The following is a 21,403-nucleotide window of genomic DNA, read 5'->3' as shown; positions in this document are numbered from 1 at the left end:
ACAAAATTATGAGGGGCATAGATAGGGTTAATAGGCAAAGTCTTTTCCCTGGGGTCAGGGAGTCCAGAACTAAAGTCATAGGTTTAGGGTGAGAGGGAAACAATGTATAAGAGACCTAAGGGGCAACTTTTTCCACACAGAGGGTGGTACGTGTATGGAATGAGCTGCCAGAGGATGTGGTGGAGGCTGGTTCAATTGCAACATTTAAGAGGCATTTGGATGGGTATATGAATAGGAAGGGTTTGGAGAGATATGGGCCGGGTGCTGGCAGGTGGGACTAGATTGTGTTGGGCTATCTGGTCAGCATGGATGGGTTGGACTGAAGGGTCTGTTTCCATGCTGCACATCTGTCTCTATGGAGGTGAAGGACTGTTCGCAGGCGCGCCACCGAACTGAGCACCCACCCGTGTGCACGCGCGCGGCCAGAGCCCGCGTTGGTGCGCGCTCCCGGATCCCGACAGTCCCGTCTCCGCCTGGTGACCGAATTCGTGTCGACTGCCCAGAGTCCGCGAATTCAAACCCGACACCGACAGCCCGCGCCAGGTAACGGCTGGGAAAGGGAAACCGGGCCGCGGATCCGACAGCAAGGAAGCCGGGCCTCAACTGGGTGAAGACGCCGCTGAGGCCTAGGCCGGGAACAAGCCGGCAAACCGACAGAGCCGGCGGAAGGGGCGGGGTGAATGGTCGGCGGGCCTCGGTCTGTCGGTCACACACCGTGGGAAGCCCGGCTGGAGAATGACCGCCGACACTCAGGAAGCTGCTCCGTGACCTACTGACCTGCCCCCGTTTCCCTGCCACGACCTGCCCCCGTAACCAAGGGTCAGGCCCGGTGTGGGAGAGCACCAGGGGGTGAGCTGTGTCTTGGAGCTCGGGCTGGCAGCATAACCGGGGGGAATACCACAAAAGTGAACACGCCCCAGTAACCTGTACAGTTCAATACTCACAGTTACTACACCGCCAGATGGTCAGGGGGCGGCGGGTGAAGCTCTGTCCCTCTCCCTGGAAGTGTTGGTGATTCTGGGGCCCGCTTGCTTTACTGCACCGGGAGGGAATGTCATGGTGACCGTGGGTGCGCGGATTTAGCTTTTTCTTTTATATTTACGAGTCTTAGATTGTGCCGGAGAGTCTGGTGACACTTGTCACTTCACACGTGACCGAAATTAATTCTGGCCCATGTTGAAGCTCGAGTGTTCAGCAATGTCGTGAGCGGGAATGTTTTGCATAATGGTTTTGCTTCTTTTGTCAATCACTTGAAATCTGTTGCCTTTAGTTGTTTTTTTATTATATTAGAGAGCAAACAGTTTCTCACTATTTATTAAACAACTCATAATTTTGAAGACTGTTGTCAGATATCCTGATTTGGAAATGCTGGTGTTGGACTGGGGTGTACAAAGTTAAAAATCACACAACACCAGGTTATAGTCCAACAGGTTTAACTGGAAGCACACTAGCTTTCAGAGCACTGCTCCTTCGTCAGTGTTGGACTATAACTTGATGTTGTGTCAGATATCCTCTTAGCCTTTTTCTCTGAGAAATATCCTAACTTTTCAATCTAACCTCTTAACTGAAACTTAAATTGCTTCAGTCTCTGTGCTGGTATCCTTCCAATAATACGGTGCCCAGAATTGTACACAATACTCTAGCTGAGGTCTAACCAATATGTTGTGTAATAAGTGGATTATGAGGAACAGAGAAAAATAATGCATCATGATATAGAGAATTTATCAGACAAGGCAATCAAGTAACTGGAGGTTGGTACAATTACAACACTTAAAATGCATGTGGATGGGTATATAATAGGGAGGATTTGGAGGGAGTGGATAAAGAGTGAAGCTGGAAAAAACACAACAGGTCAAGCAGCATCAGAGGAGAGGGGGAGTTGACAGTGTTTTATTAGGAAACATTGTCTCCCTTATCTCCTCTGCTGCTTGACCTGCTCTGCTTTTTCCAGCTCCACACTTTATCCACTCTGACTCTCTGGCACCTGTAGTCCTCACTGTCTCCAGTATTTGAAGGGATATAGGCCTACTGCTGGCAAATGGGACTAGATTAATTTAGGATATCTGTTCAGCATGGAAAAGTTGGACCAATGGGTATTTTTCCATCCTGCACATCTCTGACTCTAACTGGTCACTCAGACTAGACCAACAATTTAGTTTTAGTATGTTAGGCTTGAGTACTGCAATGAAGCAGCCTGAAGTCTAGTATATCTTAATGGCATATAAAACATTAAAATTAAGTGTGAAGAAATAAATGATTAATTTTCCATCCTTGCATGTCCCAAAGACTGTAAAGCTAGTAATTTTTAGGTGCTTTGCATAGCGATAATACGATTAGATATCTAGTCTCACTGATTTTTTTTCCCTATGAGTGAAATCGGGAAAAGTTTCTTTGTAGCTTGGAAAAATAAAAGGGTTATGAAAAGTACTTCAGCTATAGATAACTGGCCATTTGTTAAAATTATAAGTGAGATTCTATACTCTTGATATTCAGAAGATAGAACATCCATTTAACGTTGAATTGGTAATCGATAATTAAACAACCTACAATAAGTATGAGTGAGAAAAGGTTTCAGATTGATGTTGGTGGCTTGAACTGTGCTGGAGAGGAAGGATGTTTCAATTGCCTGTGCATGCATTTCTCTTTACATAAACTGTGGTACATCCTGAATGAGACGCATCTTACAATATAATGTCTCAAAGAAGAGAGGTTTTTGATTTAATTTATTTTAGAAGTCACGACTATACAACTAAAATCTAAGTTGTAGTGAGAATGGGGGGAAATCTGTTAATTTTATGTAAATTCTGGTAGACACTAACTGGGCATTCAGTGTCCTGTCAATAGACAGACTAAAAGATGTATATTCATTCATTTCTTGGAATGGGTTTGTGTTGAAAACAAACATTTTTTCACTTCATAAAATCTTACAGGTTCTGTGACTTTCATATGGAAATTCTGATACTAGAATGTTTCGCCATCAATTCTTGTTTGAGCCATTAACAAGCCATGCCTGGAATCAAGTTCGGACACGTAAGTTACATTTAAGATGTTTTTCTAAACCAGCCTTAACAACCAACTTTTAAAATAAAATGGAAAGATTTTTAGTTATTTTCATAGATTGCTGCTTTTATATTAAAGGCAATATTACACTGACACTTGTAAACTATCGGCTTTGTGCTGATTAAATCTCATAATCCAAAAGTAAGTAAGACCATCAGACTGGAGTAAATGTAGGCCATTAAGCCCATCAATTCTGCTGTGACATTCAGTGAGATTTTTGGGTTTTTTTCAACATTGGATTCAAAGTTACTGTTAGATTCTTAATTCCAGATTATTATTCAATAAAAATTCCACCAAACGCCATGGTGAGATTCAAACCCGGGTCTTCAGAACATTACCTGGGTATCTACATTAACAGTCCAGCAATAATACCACTCAGCCATCATAGAACATAGAATAATACAGCGCAGTACAGGCCCTTCGGCCCTCGATGTGAGCCGATCCAAGCCCACCTAACCTACACTAGCCCACTATCCTCCATATGCCTATCCAATGCCCGTTTAAATGCCCATAAATAGGGAGAGTCCACCACTGTTACTGGCAGGGCATTCCATGAACTCACGACTCGCTGAGTAAAGAAACTACCCCTAACATCAGTCCTATACCTATCACCCCTTAATTTAAAGCTAATGCCTTGTAATGTCTGACTCCATACGTGCAAAAAGTTCTCATGGTCAACCCTATCTAAACCCCTAATCATCTTGTACACCTCTATCCTTTGCACCCGTTCCAGTGCCTCCACATCCTTCCTATAGTATGGCGACCAAAACTGCACACAATACTCCAGATGCAGCCGCATCAGAGTCTTATACAACTGCAACATGACCTCAGGACTCCGGAACTCAATTCCTCTACAAATAAAAGCCAGTACGCCATATGCCTTCTTCACAACACTATTTATCTGGGTGGCAACTTTCAGAGATCTGTGTACATGGACACCAAGATCCCTCTGCTCATCCACACTACCAAGTATCCGACCATTAGCCCAGTACTCCATCCTCTTGTTACTCTTACCAAAGTGAATCACTTCACACTTAGCTACATTCTCTCCCTTTGAATTGTGAAAATACCAGATTACACCAGATAATTATTGCACGTTGACTTTGTTATATGGGCTTAATGTGAATGTTTAAAGGCCGTGTTTAATTAGTTCTGCGCTAACCTGAAGTACAGAAAATGCTGAAAGAACTCAGCTCTGGCAGCATCTGTGGATAGGGAAACAGAGTTAATGTTTCCAAGACTGGTATAATTCTTCTGAGCTAACTTATTTATTTAGAGATAAATGTATGAATCCTGTTGAGTTAATCACACATTAAGAGTATTTTCACTGTCCAATATTATAGTATATTTCCTTAAGAAAATGCTGGTGCATTTGCACACACTGGCACCTTTCAAACTATGCCCTGACAATTAATGTGGCTCAATGGAGTAACTTTCAAATTATGGGGTTAAAAAAAGTTATTCACTTATGTGGTACACTTTTTGTTTGGCACAATATTTTGTATCTTTTTTTTCATTTACTGAGTTTCAAAAGCCTACTGATAATTGGAAATTAGAAACGAATTAAAATTTGATGTTTGACATTTTTTAAGAATGAGAAAATATCAACCAGTTAAGATACGAAGGCTAGGAGGATGTATGAGAAGGAAAAATCAAAAGGAACGTATATAGTCAATCAGTAAATTTGAATTGTTAAATCAAGGTAGGATCCCCGCAATAAGAGAATACCAATGGGCGGCACGGTAGCACAGTGGTTAGCACTGCTACCTCACAGCACTAGAGATCCGGGTTCATTTCCCACCTCAGGCGACTGACTGTGTGGAGTTTGCACATCCTCCCCGTGTCTGCTTGGGTTTCCTCCAGGCGTTCTGGTTTCCTTCCACAGTCCAAAAATGTGCGGGTTAGGTAAATTACCCATAGTGTTAGGTGATGGGGTAAATGTAGGGGAATGGGTCTGGGTGGGTTGCGCTTCGGCGGGTCGGTGTGGACCTGTTGGGCTGAAGGACCTGTTTCCACACTGTAAGTAATCTAATCTAATCTAATCAATTCAGAATTAAAATCATAAACTGTGATAGATACTGAAGTAGTACTTTACATTATTTGTTTTGGAGTAAAACACCAATGTCTGTTTAATCTCACATGATAGATCATGACTCTGTGAAATTGTAGTTAAACATATTATGTGATTATCTAGATTGCTATCATTGGAAAGTCGAGTATCTACTTCCTATCATCAGATATTGCTTACAGTTACATACTTATTGGAAATCCAGGTGTTTATAACTCTATTTTCTTCTTTTAGGATAAACCTGCAACTTTGAGAATGAACCGAGCAGTTCTTTGAAATAAAGGAATCTATTTGATCTGGTCTACTAAAGTTATCCTTAGAAATCTTGAATTGAAAGTTCTGGAATCCTTCTTAACAGTAAAGTGTGAGTAGGTGATTAACATGAACTTTTAAGTGTTTTTTTTCATTTTGACAGAGAAAGTATTTAACCCCAAAAACCATGGAATTCATCTTTATAAGAAAAGTGGAAATCAGAGGATTGAGAACCATGAACTGAAGGAGCATAATGGTCAAATAATAGGTACAAAAATAGTTTGATTGCTTCTGGGTCCAGATATTAATACTGCAAATTTGTTTTTGACGAATTGGAATTGCAAAGTAATGTAGGAAAACTGCTAATTTTTCATATTGTGTGTCATCTTGAAGAAATCGTTTGAGCTGACATTGTGTATCTTGATCAAAAATGCTCCTAAATATCCACATTAATAAAGGCAGTCCGTTATGATCCCTGTTGATGTTAGCACTGGACAAGTCAGAACTCTGAGTGAAATCTGGGTTGGGAGGCCTAATTCTTTTCAATGTGGTAGTCTGTGACTAACTGCATTCATAGGAGTCTGCCACTCTACATTTAACACAGTGTAAAATGTTTATTAAATATACAAGTCATGAACTTTATTACACTGAACAAAGAGGTTTGTAGTGTTTTATTACAGATATACTATTCGTTCTATCCCAGCAATATCCAAACAAACATCAAAAACATCTTCACATTGCTGAAATCTGTTTTCTTCCAGAAAATGTTTGTAAATTCTCCAGTTGTCTTCTTTAATGTCAGCTGGTATATCTCCCTGAGGTAGTGCATTTAGTTTGTTTTCACTATGTCGGAAGATCCTAAATTTACAAGTGATTGCACATAGGAATGTGATCCCACATGGGTGTATTAATATTAATTCTAAAGATCAGACATGAGCGTTTCCTTGTACTTGCAAATGGCTATTTTATTTGGTCATGCACTGTGTTCTGACTCACAAACAAATAGACTTGCAAACAGTCCATTCATATGCCAGGGTCTACAACTTAATTTCAAAATAGACCCAAGTTTCTTAAACTCAGGTTGAGTTGTCTTTTCTGGCATGGACTTACTTATTAGCTGTTTGACCTTTCAATTTTTCTTTGTGTTCCTATACCCATGTCACTAGGTAATGGCACAGTTTTCATCTGTTAGCCTGTATTTCTTCACTGCAAGCATTGTAACACCCAATTAAAAATGCATGCAAACAAACGAGCCTTGCATACTCCACAAAACCAAAACTAAATTAAAACCATCTCCCTTCTCCTGAAAAGTTAATGTTAAATAAAAATTAAACTGGAAGTTGTAAATCGTTCTTAAGTTGGTAAGAAGTACAGTTGCCATAGATCTGCAAGACCACAGGGCTGCTTTACCCTACAAGGGTCACCACACCTCAAGCAAGGGGAGAAGTTGAGAAGGAGAGTCCTTTGTGGTAACCTCAACCAATATAGGAATTGAAGCCATACCGTTGTCATCATTCTGCATTGCAAACCAGCTATGCAGCTAACTGACCCCATACCTAAACAGGTTGATTATGTAGTGGTTTTCTCACTACTGATTTTAGAGTAGAATTGTTATAATGATTAGTCTAAAATCAAACATATTTTCAAACTTTTATAAATTTATTCTTACAATTTGTTGAAATGTATTCTGGGGACATCTCCAGAAGGCAAATGATGACCAATCACACTTAAGCCAGTCTTTACAGACTTTATAATTACTGGCAGAGTTACACATTACAAGCAGCATGCTCCACGCCTAACCACACGGGTTTTGAACTGAGCCTAATGAAAATAATTCAGGTGAATTACCACCTGTTCACATTTAAACAACATAGTACAATTACATCATGTAAAGGGCATCTGGATAGGTACATGAATAGGAAGGATTTATAGGGATATGGTACAAAGGACTCTCCTTCTCAACTTCTCCCCTTGCTTGAGGTGTGGTGACCCTTGTAGGTTAAAGCAGCCCTGTGGTCTCGCAGATCTATGGCAACTGTACTTCTTACCAACTTAAGAACAATTTACAACTTCCAGTTTAATTTTTATTTAACATTAAGTTTTCAAGAGAAGGGAGATGGTTTTAATTTAGTTTTGGTTTTGTGGAGTATGCAAGGCTCATTTGTTTGCATGCATTTTTAATTGGGTGTTACAAATGGGACTAGATTTATCTAAGATATCAGGGTGGCATGGATGAGTTGGACTGAAGCGTCTGTTTCCATGCTGTATATCTCTATAAATCTAGTTATACAACAGGAGAATGGCAAAAAGTTGAGTATGATTCTGTTACTACCAAAACTGAGTAGTTTTTTTTGTGATTTAGAAAGTTAGCTGTTGAGCTGAGAAGTGGCAAATGGAGTACAACATGGCAAAGTGTGAGGTCTATTTTCTAAATGGGGAGAAAATTCAGAAGTCTGAAGTGCAAAGAGACTTGCGAGTTCTAGTCCAGGATTCTCTCAAAAGTAAATTTGCAGGTTTAGTCAGTAGTTAGGAAGGCAAATACAACGATGGAATTTATTTTGACAGGACTTGAATATAAAAGCAGTTATGTACTTCTGAAGCTCTATAAGGCTCTGGTCATACCACATTTGGAGTATTATGTACAGTTTTGGCCCCATATCTTAGGAAGGATGAACTGGCCCTGCAGCGTGTTCAGAGGAGGTTCATGAGAATGGTCCCAGGAGTGAAAAGCTTAACATATGAGGAACATTTGAGGACTCAGGGTTTACACTCGATGGAGTTTAGAAGGATATGGGGGAATCTAATTGAAAATACAGAATACTGAATGGCCTCGATAGAGTAGATGTTGGGAAGATGTTTCCATTGGTAGGAGAGACTAGGACTCGAGGGCCTAGCCATAGAGTAAAGGGAAGACCTTTTAGATCCGAAATAAGGAGAAACTTCTTCAGCCAGCAAGTGGTGAATCTATGGAATTCATTGCCACAGAGGACTGTGGAGGCCAGGTCATTCAGTGCATTTAAGACTGAGATAGGTTCTTGAGTATCAAGGGGATCAAGCGTTATGGGGACAAAGCGGGAGAATTGGGTTGAGAAATCTATTAGTTATGATTGAATGGCAGAGCAGACACTATGGGGCTTAATGACCTAATTTCTGCTCCTATGTCTTATGTAGTAAGTATGCAAATTGAAAACAAACAATGCCGGAAATCCCCACTGGACCGGTAGCATTCATGGAGAGACCAAGCTAACATTTTGAGTTTACATGACTCTTCATCAGAGCTGACGTGAAGTGTGGAGGGGGCAGCATTTATACAATGGCGGGGTGGAGTGCTGTGGGGAAAAAGGATTTTGGTAGTTCAGATTAAGTGATTGGACTGTGAGAATGGCAGAACAATGGTGTGTCTAACTGCCAAACTTGAAAGAACAGACAGTCCCGATGGAATGGTGGAGGGGAGAGAGGACATTGTGACAGAGAGTGAGTGTGGTGCTGGAAAAGCACAGCCGGTCAGGCAGCATCCGAGGAGCAGGAGAGTCGATGTTTCTGGCATAAGCCCTTCATCACAGCTTCCTGATGAAGGGCTAATGCCCAAAACCTAGACCTATTTCCTCCTCAGATGCTGCTTGACCACCTGTGCTTTTCCAGCACCATGCTCATCGACTCTGATCTCCAGCATTTGTAGTCCTCACTCACTCCATAGTGATTGAGCATGGAATAAGTAAAGCTAAAAGAAAGGGAAGGAATGAGACTGCATTTATAATCTGAAGGTGTTGAAATCTATTTCAGTTCAGATTCTAGCATCTGCAGTAGTTTTCTCCTAGGTATGTAAATTACTATTTGTGAAACAAAATCATGGGTTCTCTGCACCTCCCTTCTTTGTCCACATTATGTTGTAAATTGGCATGATTTACACTTAACGCTGGAAATATAAAGTTAAAATGAGAACGTGAGTAAGGCTGCTCATGTTCAAAAGAATTAATTTTTGAACTTGTTGACATATCTTACCTAAGTGACTACGTAGAAGAAAACATGTTGCTTATTTTACACCGGTCAGTTCCTTGAAAATTCTGTTTTGCAGCAACAGGAGCAGTGTTTCATGCAGAGCAAAGTATTGTTTTGTGTGGGCATGCTAGTTTCTTTTAAGTATGTTTTTGAAACACTCCCTTAAATCATATATACTCTGCACCCTCAAATCCCAAAATGTTGAACCTTTGGCCTTCTATCTTCATGACACTGTACTAGTTAATGATTTGCTAAATTTCAATAATCAATTGCTTTTATTGCCATTGTCATTATTAGAATAGTTCTCTTTCCTCAATCTCCTTTTACTCCCCCTACTCAATCTTGTTTCTCACCTTAATTCCTTTGCTCTCTTCCTCTGCCTTAACTCACTCTCTTTCCCCCAACTCTCTCTCGGCTTCTTCCACACTTTTTCTTCAGAATTAGGTTTATTGTCATGTGTACGAAATAGAGGAATAAAAAAAGTTACATTAACTTAGTTATTCATATTGTAAGTTTTTTTTAAGTTAAAAAGATAAATGTTACAATTTTTCTATAAAGGCCCCACAGTAGATCAATGCAGAGGGCTTCTACACGTGGTCTGACCAGACTTGAAAACTGCTGACCACCCGCACCACGCTCCAGTCCAGCAACCTTCCCGCTCTGCTCAGGCATCCAACCTATTGGCAATTCCTCACTTCATGACTCCAGCTCACTCTGCTCCAACCCTCAACCACTCATAGCATCATCAGAGCTGTACAGCTTGGAAACAGACCGTTTTGATCTAGCTTGTCCATGGCAACCAGCTATCTTAAATTAATCTAGTCCTATTTGTCATTGTTTGACCCCATCCCTCTGAACCCTTCCTATTCATATACCCATCCAATTGCCTTTTAAATGTAATTGTACAAGCCTCCACCACTTCCTATGGCGGCTCATTCCATATGTGCACCATCCTCTGGTTGACAAAGTTGCCTCTTAGTCCCTTTAAAATTTTCCCCTCTCACCTAAACCTCTAGTTTTGGGCTCCCCCACCCCAGGAAAAAGACCTTGTCTATTTACCCTATCCATGCCCCTGTTGATTTTTTAAACCTCTATAAGATCACCCCTCAGCCTCCACTCCAGGGAAAATAGCCCCAGCATATTCAGCATTGTTCTATAGCTCAAACACTCCAACCCTGGAAACATCCTTGTAAATCTTTTCTGAATCTTTCCAAGTTTCACAACATCCTTCCTATAGCAGGATTGTGACCCAACCAATGTCATGTGCAACTACAAAATGATCTTCCAACTCCTATAACTCAATGCACTGATCAATAAAGGCAAGCATACCAAATGCCACCTTCACTATCCTGTCTACTTGTGACTCCACCTTCAAGCACCTATGACCCTGCACTGCAAGATTTCCTTGTTCAGCAATATTCCCCAGGACTTTACCATTAAGTGTATGAGTCCTGCCCTGATTTGCCTTTCCAAAATGCAGCATCTTACATTTATCTAAATTTAACTCCATATGCTACTCAGCCCATTGGCCCATCTGACCACAGTCCGATAAGCTGCTTCACTGTCCGCTACCAGTTTTGGTGTCATTTGCAAACTTACTAAGCATACATCCTGTATTCACATACAAACAATTTGTATAAATGATGAAAAGCAGTGGACTCAGCACCAATCCTTGTGGCATACTGCTGGTCACAGGCCTCCAAATACAACTCCTATGATGTCCCTGCTGCTCCAAGGTTTAAAAAGAACAAGAAAAATCAGACGGAATGGAAAGGCCCTGGGTGAGGAGCCCAGACACTGTCTATGCTGTCATCATCTTGGATTTCACCCTGACTATATTTCTTTCTATCCCTTGACTCCTGAGTCCCTCCAATCCCTCTTTCTTTCCTCAAAGCTGCTAACTCTCTTTCGACCTCATCAATTCCCTCTTTTCTTCCCTGACCAACCCCTAACTCTCATCCTTACAGTGCATGTTCCTTCATTGTTCCCTTGAGTCTAACATCTTTGAACAGCATCTTAGCTGTTTAGAGCCATATTTGTCTACACTACTTAAAACCATATCATTAAAAACTGCTCTCTATTCAATGATAAATGAATGGAAAGATGCTTTAGGTAAATGTGAAGTCAGGCAAGTACATGGCTATAATTGTATATGTTGATCTCTCAGTTGTCTCTGATTTGTTATTATTTATCTAACGTGTCAGATGAACAAAAATTTCCTGCAACTAAATATTGGGCAGACTGAAGTTAACATTATTGATCCTCACTACAATTCCCATTTCTTGTACACTATTTCCATTCTTGTTGATTATACTTAATAATTGCATTTGTAACAAGGTGGATGAATTTACTGTGCAAACAGTTATTAATGGATATGATGTAAATGGGATCACAGAGACCTAGCTTCAGGGTGACCAAGGATGGGAACTCAACTTCCAGAGGTATTGAATTTTCAGGAAAGATAGCTGGAAAGGAAAGGGATGTGGGTAGCGTTGCTAGTTAAGGAGGTTAACACAGTGGTAAGGAAGGACATTTGCCTGGACAATGTGGAATCTGCAAGTGACCCTAGAAATAGTGGATGCATTAGTGATCACATTCCAGCATTCTGTAGACTCTGGAAGATTTCCAATGGACTGGAGGATAGCTAACGTACTCCCACCCTTTTAAAAAGGAGAGAGAAAGTGGGGAATTATAGGCTGGTTAGCCTGACATCAGTGGTGGGAAAAATGCGGAAATCAGTTATTAAGGGTGTAAATGAGCGGCAGCCAAGATTTTGGAGATGTTTATTGGACCCAGATGGGTCAAGTTGATAAAAAATAAACTGGATTTCAATAATGAAAACATAGCGAAGCATGTGGTTGCATAGCACTGGTGTATGGTACAGATCGGAGAGTAATAGTTGATTGTATTCTGTACGTAAGGTGAGCATTTAGAAAGTGGTGACAGAATTGGTCCTGGTCAGCATGGATTCACTCAAGGAAAATCATGCCTGACAAATCTGGAATTATTTGAGGATGTGACCAGTAGAGTGGACAAGGCTGAGTCAGTAGATATTGTGTATTTGGAGACTCTTCAAAGGCTTTTGACGAGGTTCCACATGAGATTAGTAAGGAAAATTAAAACTCATGGTACCAGAGGTAAGTTATTGATGTGGATAGAAAACTGAATGGCAGATCGGAAGCAGAGTGGTGGAATAAACTGATCGTTTTCGGAGTGACAGGCAGTGACTAGTGGAGTGCCGCAGGGCTCAGTGCTGGGACCCCACTTGTTCACAATATACATTAATGATTTGGATGAAGGAATTGAATGCAACATTTCCAAATTTGCAGATGACACTAAGCTGGGTGGCAGTGTGTGCTGTGAGGAGGATGCTAAGGGGCTGCAGGGTGACTTGAATCGACTGGCTGCAATATGATGCTGATAAATGTGAGGTTATCCACTTTGGTTGCAAAACCAGGAAGGCAGATTATTACTTGAACGGTAGCAATTTAGGAAAAGGTGAGGTGAACCGACACCTGGGTGTCATGGTGGAACAGTCGCTGAAGGTTGGCGTGAAGGTGCAGCAGGCGGTGAGGAAAGCTTCTTAGTGTTGGCCTTCTTAGTAGGAGGATGAGAGTACCAGAGTAACAATGTTTTGCTGCAGTCATACAGGGCCTTGCTGAGGCCACAGTTTGAGTATTGATTGCAGTTTTGGTCTTCTAGTCTGAGGAAGGATGTTTTTGCTTTTGAGGGAGTCGAATGAAGGTTCACCAAACTGATTCTCAGAATAGCAGGACTGACATATGAGGAAAGACTGGATTGACTGGGTTTGTATTTGCTGGAATGTGGAAGAATGAAGGGGGATCTTAAAGAAACATATAAAATTCTAATGGGACTGGACAGGCTAGATGCAGGAAGAATGTTCCTGATATTGGGGGAGTCCAAAACTAGGAGTCACAATCTAAGAATAAGGGGGAAATCCTGCTTCTATTTTCTATGTTTCCATACAAACTGATAGAAATGTTCAGAACCTCCTCAGTTAGGTGTATCCCAAGTTAGGATTCTGACCGCACATTCTAACAGTCAACATGGTGCACATTTCCAGCAGCGCAACATTACATGACTGCTTGTCCCCCTTATCTGTGTTGCTACTGAAGAGCTCATTATACTTTACTTAACTCTAGACTTGATTATTCTAATGCTTCCCTGGCTAGCCTCCCATTTTATTCCTAGTGTTATCTTGTGCTCATCCTAAACTCTGATGCCTGAATTTACTCACTTCAAATCGAATTCACTCATCACCCTTTTATTTTCTGACCTTCACCAGCTTCCCATCTGACAGCTTCAATTTAGAAGTATTCATTCTTGTTTTCACACATCTATCTGTGCGAAGATTTGTAGCTCAGGTGCTCGTTGTTGTGGTTCTGTTCGCCGAGCTGGAAGTTTTTGTTGCAAACGTTTCGTCCCCTGGCTAGGCGACATCATCAGTGCTCTGGAGCCTCCTGCGAAGCGCTTCTTTGATGTTTCTTCCGGTATTTATTGTGGTCTGTCCTTGCCGCTTCCAGGTGTCAGTTTCAGCTGTCCGCTGTAGTGGTTGGTATGTTGGGTCCAGGTCGATGTGTTTGTTGATGGAGTTTGTGGATGAATGCCATGCCTCTAGGAATTTCCTGTCTGGCTTGCCCTATGATAGTAGTGTTTTCCCAGTCGAATTCATGTTGCTTGTTGTCTGCGTGTGTGGCTACTAGGGATAGCTGGTCGTCTCGTTTTGTGGCTAGTTGATGTTCATGTATGCGGATTGTTAGCTGTCTTCCTGTTTGTCCTATATAGTGTTTTGTGCAGTCCTTGCATGGTATTTTGTAAACTACATTAGTTTTGCTCATGTTGGGTATCGGGTCCTTTGTTCTAGTGAGTTGTTGTCTGAGCGTGGCTGTTGGTTTGTGTGCCGTTATGAGTCCTAAGGGTCACAGTAGTCTGGCTGTCAGTTCTGAAACGCTCCTGATGTATGGTAGTGTGGCTAGTCCTTTTGGTTGTGGCATGTCCTCGTTCCGTGGTCTGTCTCTTAGGCATCTGTTGATAAAGTTGCGCGGGTATCCATTTTTGGCGAATACCTTGTATAGGTGTTCCTCTTCCTCTTTTTGCAGTTCTGGTGTACTGCAGTGTGTTGTGGCTCTCTTGAATAGTGTCCTGATGCAGCTTCGTTTGTGTGTGTTGGGGTGGTTACAACATATAGACACACAGACAAAGAAGAAACCATGATTTCATTCGACGTGACGGCACTGTTCACTTCGATTGACAAAACCCTAGCCAGAGAAACAATAGCCAAACTACTGGACATACAGAACAGAAAACAGGAGGCGGAACCTATCAACAAAGACGGCATACTTAAACTACTGGACTTGTGCCTCACTACACACTTTACATTCAACAATCAGATATACGAACAAATCAACGGAACAGCCATGGGATCACCAATCTCGGGACTCATAGCAGAGGCAGTTATGCAAAGGTTAGAACAAACAGCCCTACCACAAATTCAACCCAAACTCTGGGTCAGATATGTCGATGACACGTTTGTAATCATCAAAAACACGGAAATAGAAAAAACACACCGGATCATCAACGCCACACTCACAGGAATCCGATTCACGAGAGAAGAAGAAAAGGATAGCCAACTCCCATTCCTAGACATGATAGTACAGAGAACACCGAACAGAGAATTCACCACAAGGGTACACAGGAAAACAACACACACAGACCAAGTCCTAAACTATGAAAGTAACCACCCCAACACACACAAACGAAGCTGCATCAGGACACTATTCAAAAGAGCCACAACACACTGCAGTACACCAGAACTGCAAAAAGAGGAAGAGGAACACCTATACAAGGTATTCGCCAAAAACGGATACCCGCGCAACTTTATCAACAGATGCCTAAGAGACAGACCACGGAACGAGGACATGCCACAACCAAAAGGACTAGCCACACTACCATACATCAGGAGCATTTCAGAACTGACAGCCAGACTACTGCGACCCTTAGGACTCATAACGGCACACAAACCAACAGCCACGCTCAGACAACCATTCATTAGAACAAAGGACCCGATACCCAACATGAGCAAAACAATGTAGTATACAAAATACCATGCAAGGACTGCACAAAACACTATATAGGACAAACAGGAAGACAGCTAACAATCCGCATACGTGGACATCAACTAGCCACGAAACGACACGACCAGCTATCCCTAGTAGCCACACACGCAGACAACAAGCAACATGAATTTGACTGGGAAAACACTACTATCATAGGGCAAGCCAGACAGAGAACAGCCAGGGAATTCCTAGAGACATGGCATTCATCCACAAACTCCATCAACAAACACATCGACCTGGACCCAATATACCAACCACTACAGCGGACAGCTGAAACTGACACCCGGAAGCGGCAAGGACAGACCACAATAAATACCGGAAGAAACATCAAAGGAGCGCTTCGCAGGAGGCTCCAGAGCACTGATGATGTCACCTAGCCAGGGGACGAAACGTTTGCAACAAAAACTTCCAGCTCGGCGAACAGAACCAGAACACATCTATCTGACGTCCCCCATCTCAATCTGTGTAATTGTGAAGGCCCCACCTTCTTTCTTTTACCCCATGATTAAGGAATGGTAACTTTCAAATTAAACCACCACCAGTTGTATATCTAATGAAAGAGCACTATGTTCCTCTTGGATTATAATCACTCAAACCCCTGGTAAATTGTATAATCCATACCCATTAATATAAAATTATTCAAAGTTAAATGAGTCAAATCAAATCACTTGAATTTTCAAATGGTAATGTTGGGCATTTTATTGTTAAAATTATTCAAGACTTAATCATAAAACATACTTAAGCCTGAAAAGTGATTTATAGTTATCAGCAAGATCGCATGTTCAAAACTAAAGTTTATTGTTTAATAGGTTATGCAATTGGTAAGACTAACACCTGAGAATACTTCAATCTGATTGCAGGTTTATTAATGTCAAGCAGAATAAACACACTGAAATTCTTCAGTATAAGATTTGGGTTTTGGTTCAGGGACAACTTAATTGAGTATGTATCTATTCTATTCTTTAAAACAATGCTGATAAACATTTTCTGGTGAAATGCTGCTGCTTATACATGATTCAACAAAACCACATTTCTCATTGTGTAAGGTGAAAGGAGGTACAAAATGGGTAATAAGGAATTAGCAACCGCTTGACACTCTTTGAAGTCAATAGTAATATTCAAGTGTCGTTAAGATACTTTGATCAACTTGGCAAACATGGCATGTTTTTATTTAATATTTTTCTGTTAAGAATTAATCGTACTGATACCATCAGAACTGTTTCGAGAATGTCCAGTCAGCGTATTAAAAAAGGTGCCTCTAGATTCAGTCAAAATCCTGTTTAACCACATTACAGTGCTGCACCTTTTCTGGATTTGACGGTATTCGTGGTACTGAGAATGGGAGAGCAGCACAGCAGTTGAGTAAATCTTATTTGGTCACTGGGACATGGTGGTCTTGATATAAGCACGAGTGGTCACAATCTTCTTCCACTAAGGCAAGGATCTTCTCGGACAGGGTGGGGAGATAAATGTTGGGTGCCCTTCCATTCATCTTGGCTCTTTCTGCCCTAATGTGGGCTATTTTCTCCTGAAATGACAGGAAGAGCATTGTGAGACAGCTATTAGTGCTGGTGCAGATGGAGGAAAGGTCATGAGAGAGTGCGCAGGATGTGCAGAGGCCATGCAAAACTAGTAGACTGGGGGAGGTGTTGGGTTTGGGTGGGAGCAGTTGATCAAAATTGCTAAAACAATGATGACAGTGGTGGACTATGAACCTTGATGAGAGGTGGTTGCATTGGCAGAGTTAGGGTGAGTGGAAGGTAGCACATACCCTTACAGCGCAGATAATGTTCTTCCTGCATTGTTGGGCATTCCTTCAGACCATGAACGTTGCACTCACCCAGGTGGCAACTTCAGGCCAGGGCTGGCAGGATCTGGTGCCATGGTCTCCTCTGGCAGTCCTGAGAGCAGGGGGTGACCTTCCTCCCTGCCACTCAATTCAGTAGACTCTCCACATTCCTGTCAACAGGGCAGGGTACCGACTTCCCTTTCTCAGCCATGTCCTTTAAAAGTACACAGCAACACACTGGAATTAGCAGTTCCTGGCTTTGTGTGGTTGATCTGTTCACAGATTGCAATTAGATATGGCACTGATGGCACACGTACCAGCTGGGCCTGGTGGTGGTGGTGAGTACTCATGCTGCTGGTGAGTGCATAATATGGCAAACGTGTCATCATAAAGGCATGGTAAATACTTAAGCAGTGGGGAACTGCATGAGATAGCTCACAGAGGGAATCCCTCCATGAAACTCGCTGAAACTTACACGGTTGTTTTTTGGTAAATTCAGCACATCACTCTAATATATTCTTTTTGTGTAGTAACTTGCTGCATAAGTGGTTCAATTCTATATTTAAAAATGATGATGAGGGTAGGAGGGAAGTAATTTTGAACATATCTGTTGAAGTAAATCTCTCACACTTCAATTACATTGCAGAATTTAAATGTTGCAAAATTGTTATTATTTTTAAAAATAATTCTTGGTAAGAAACAGAACTACTGTCTTATCTGCAAAGTACGTATCCTTTTGCAACTTATTTTTGAGATTAAGTGTATGGTCACTTTATGATGTCACTTTAAAAAGATTATTTTATCCTGGGTTTGTTTTTGAAGAGAGATTAAAAGTAGAGGTTCTGAAGTGGCTACTGAAGACAGCATAAGTCAACAATTTACAAGTCTTTTAAGTTTTTCATGTTTGGGCCCAAGTAGGGTGGGAGCTGAAATCTCTCTCGATGTTGTTTCCTCCTGGATTGGAGAACTATATGTAAGAATCTATGTCTGAATTTACCTTTTTGCCAAGGGGTATGTTGATGGGATGTTACTATATTGGACCAGTTAATTAGTAATAGGTACAGTATCTATTATTAGGTTAAGTTTTACAATGGTTAAATTATTCTAAATTGCTCTGATAAAGTCATAGAGATGTACAGAATGAAAACAGACCCTCCGGTCCAACCCGTCCATGCCGACCAGATATCTCAACCCAATCTAGTTCCACCTGCCAGCGCCCGGCTCATATCCCTCCAAACCCTTCCTATTCATACCCATCCAAATGCCTCTTAAATGTTGCTTTTCTTTTACTTGTATTTTAACTATAGTATTTAAATAAATTCTGTTTTGCTTAACATCGAGTAGTTTGACCATCAGAAAACACATTTACCTTCAAAATAAGAAAAGGACAGGAGCTAGGCTCCATAAAATATTTTGAGAGAGTCTGGTCTGGTTCATAACGGGCAGTGCCAAATTACTCAACAAATAAGTAAAATGTCAGAATCTGTCCACTTATATATTTGATTGTTTACCTTCATTTCAATTTCCAGCACATCTAACTTTCTCTGATCCCTATCTGCATAGTCTAATTCTAAATTAACAGACCAAAATTATACCAACCACAAAATCTTTTGGTTAGTTCAGTGGAAGATTTAACAATACAGTGACAGTGTCCATTTCTATTACACAATATTTTTCTGTTCTCTTTGGTATATTAAAGTGCCTTCAGGCCTGCCTCCGGCTATAATATTGCGCTATAAGCGGGAACCCACTTGTTGGAGAAGGGAAGGGAGTTCTATGTTGCTTTTGTGGGGAAAGCTCAATGCTGCTTAAATGTCTAACTGGCCAATGTCAGGATGTCAAACCAACAGAGGGGCCAAACTTCTGGCCCCTACAACTGCTGGTCAGCCAAAAGGCTGGCAACAACCATTGCCTGCAGTGCTGCTGTGACCAGTGGCTGCTTACCTGTTCCAGCTTCGGGATCACCACAAAACCCCTGACCACATGGTGAGTGGAGAAGGATGCAGAGGGGAGTGCAGATTGCCAGAAATCACCATGTTGCCAAGATGGCACTAGAGAGTGGCAACTCTTTGTGAGCTGTCCCTAGCAGACCTTTACTTTATATCTCTTATAATCATTCTATTCTTTTAAACCTAAATTCTAAGTCTGTCAGAATTACTAAAAATGGTCTCTTAAATCTACTTTCAGATCAGGTGATCCTTCAACCTACAGAAACAAACAGTACCACCTGGAGTGCACGTCCGAATGAACTGATAGGGTTGGACTGTCAACGATGGAGTAATGATCACATACCCAGAGAGACTATACACTTACCAACTTCTCAAAGGCCTGACCTACCTGATCCCGTTGAAACCCTCAAGGCCACAACTAGTACCCAGGACCCCACTGGATGCACCCACATACCTTCTGGAACAATAGACCTCCCTCAACAACTGAAGGGCCCAAAACTCAGGAAACGTGGGAGACGTGCTGGCCTGCAGACGAGAGCGAAAGAACGTGGTTTCAAATCCCCCCTACCCACCATACTCCTAGCAAATATCCAGTCCATTGAAAACAAGCTGGATGAAATAAAAAGTAGACTCTCAGTCCAAAGGGAATTGAGAGACTGCTGTGTGCTTTGCTTTACAGAGACATGGCTCACTCGAGCTACACCTGACTGTACCTTACAACCTGAGGGTTTCTCAATTCACCGGATGGACCGTTCACCAGCCATGGGCAAGGCAAGAGGTGGTGGAGTGTGCCTCCTAATCAACACCTCTTGGTGCTCAGATGTTGTGAACCTGGTGAGTTATTGCTCTCTGCACCTAGAGTATCTAATGGTGAAGTGTTGTCCTCCTTGTCTGCCACAGGAGTTCACTTCCGCTATTATAATAGCAGTTTATATCCCACCGGATGCAGAAGTGAAGAATGCACTTCATGAAATATACATCACTACAAATAGCCTTGAGATGGAATACCCAGAGGCCTTGTTTATTGTAATTGGTGACTTCAACCAGGCCAATCTCACAAATGTGCTTCCAAAATACCATCAACACATCACCTGTCCCACCAGAGGTCCAGACATCCTTGACCATTGCTACACAACCATCAAAGACGCTTACCGTTCCATCCCTCGCCAATACTTTGGAATGTCAGACCGTAATGCTGTGCTCCTTCTCCCAACTTGCAAGTAGAAACTGAAGCATAAGGACTCTCCTTACACGCACATTGTTATTATTAAAAGTTTATTACTTTAAATAAGTTTTTTTTGCATTCCTTTACAACATCCATTTATAAATAGGCCAGCATTTGTAGCTGTTGAGATGTGTTGGTGAGTTACTTTCTCAAAAGTCTCAGTCCATCTCATGAAAGTGTTCACTAATTTCCAACTCATTATAACTAAATACTTTGGATTGATTTTGTCTTGATGTTTTGTATTTCACAACTGATTAAAATCTAGTTCCTAACCTTTCAAAGCAATTGCTGTGACTACACCTCAGAAATATTTAAATGCAGTTGGAGTATTGTGCAGTATCTGGGAGTTGTCAAAAGTCCTATATAAATGTGAGAGAAGGAAAAGGAAAGTGAAGGAGAGAGAAGATTAAAAGAGAAGAAAATGCAAGAGAAAGGGGAAAAAACTGGCAGCTTTTTAAAATCAATTTATAATATTAGGATTTCCTAATCAGTTCACAGTCAATGAAGTGCTTCTGAGGTCTTGTCATTGTAACTGCTTAAAAGGATTAGCAACTGGATTCCAATTTTTTTTCTCATTTTTCATCCTATTTAGAGTCATAGTCATAGAGGTGTACAGCACAGAAACAGACCCTTTGGTCCAACTTGTCCATGCCGACCAGGTATCCCAGCCTAATCAAGTTCTATTTGCCAACATTTGGCCCATATCCCTCTAAACCCCTCCTATTCATATACCCATTCAGATGCTTTCTAAATGCTGTAATTGTACCAGCCTCCACCACCACTTCTGGCAGACCATTCCATAAGTTGCTCCTTAGGTCTAGCATTCTTTCTGACGTTTTCTTCTTCCTGTATTTTCCTTTCATTGTTGCTTTGTTGAGTACAACAACTATTTAATAACAAACTAAACAATGATTCGAAAACAAA

At 41.4% G+C, this 21,403-nt stretch overlaps 1 protein-coding gene across 3 annotated transcripts; it reads left to right on the top strand.

Annotated features, from left to right (window-relative positions):
* Nucleotides 1–418: 418 nt before the first annotated feature.
* LOC132825498 (uncharacterized) lies at nt 419–20,545 on the top strand. 3 transcript variants are annotated; one of them, XM_060840828.1, is made up of 4 exons: nt 419–543; nt 2,931–3,030; nt 5,544–5,648; nt 19,493–20,545. In XM_060840828.1, the coding sequence occupies exons 2-4, from the start codon at nt 2,967–2,969 to the stop codon at nt 20,476–20,478; spliced, it is 1,155 nt and encodes a 384-aa protein (XP_060696811.1). In that variant the 5' UTR covers nt 419–543; nt 2,931–2,966; the 3' UTR covers nt 20,479–20,545. The 3 variants fall into 3 exon arrangements, with proteins under 3 accessions (XP_060696811.1, XP_060696812.1, XP_060696813.1); XM_060840829.1 differs by lacking the exon at nt 419–543 and adding an exon at nt 661–849; XM_060840830.1 differs by lacking the exon at nt 419–543 and adding an exon at nt 887–1,069.
* Nucleotides 20,546–21,403: the final 858 nt, after the last annotated feature.

This window comes from Hemiscyllium ocellatum, chromosome 20, assembly GCF_020745735.1.
Source record: "Hemiscyllium ocellatum isolate sHemOce1 chromosome 20, sHemOce1.pat.X.cur, whole genome shotgun sequence".
NCBI lineage: Eukaryota > Metazoa > Chordata > Chondrichthyes > Orectolobiformes > Hemiscylliidae > Hemiscyllium > Hemiscyllium ocellatum.
This window is presented reverse-complemented; position numbering and strand designations above follow the sequence as displayed.

Coding starts and splice junctions, on each gene's coding strand:
- LOC132825498 (XM_060840828.1), top strand. CDS start 2,967: ATGTTTCGCCATCAATTCTTGTTTGAGCCATTAACAAGCCATGCCTGG. Junction 3,031..5,543: donor CTGGAATCAAGTTCGGACAC/GTAAGTTACATT, acceptor TCATTTTGACAG/AGAAAGTATTTAACCCCAAA. Junction 5,649..19,492: donor GCATAATGGTCAAATAATAG/GTACAAAAATAG, acceptor ATCTACTTTCAG/ATCAGGTGATCCTTCAACCT.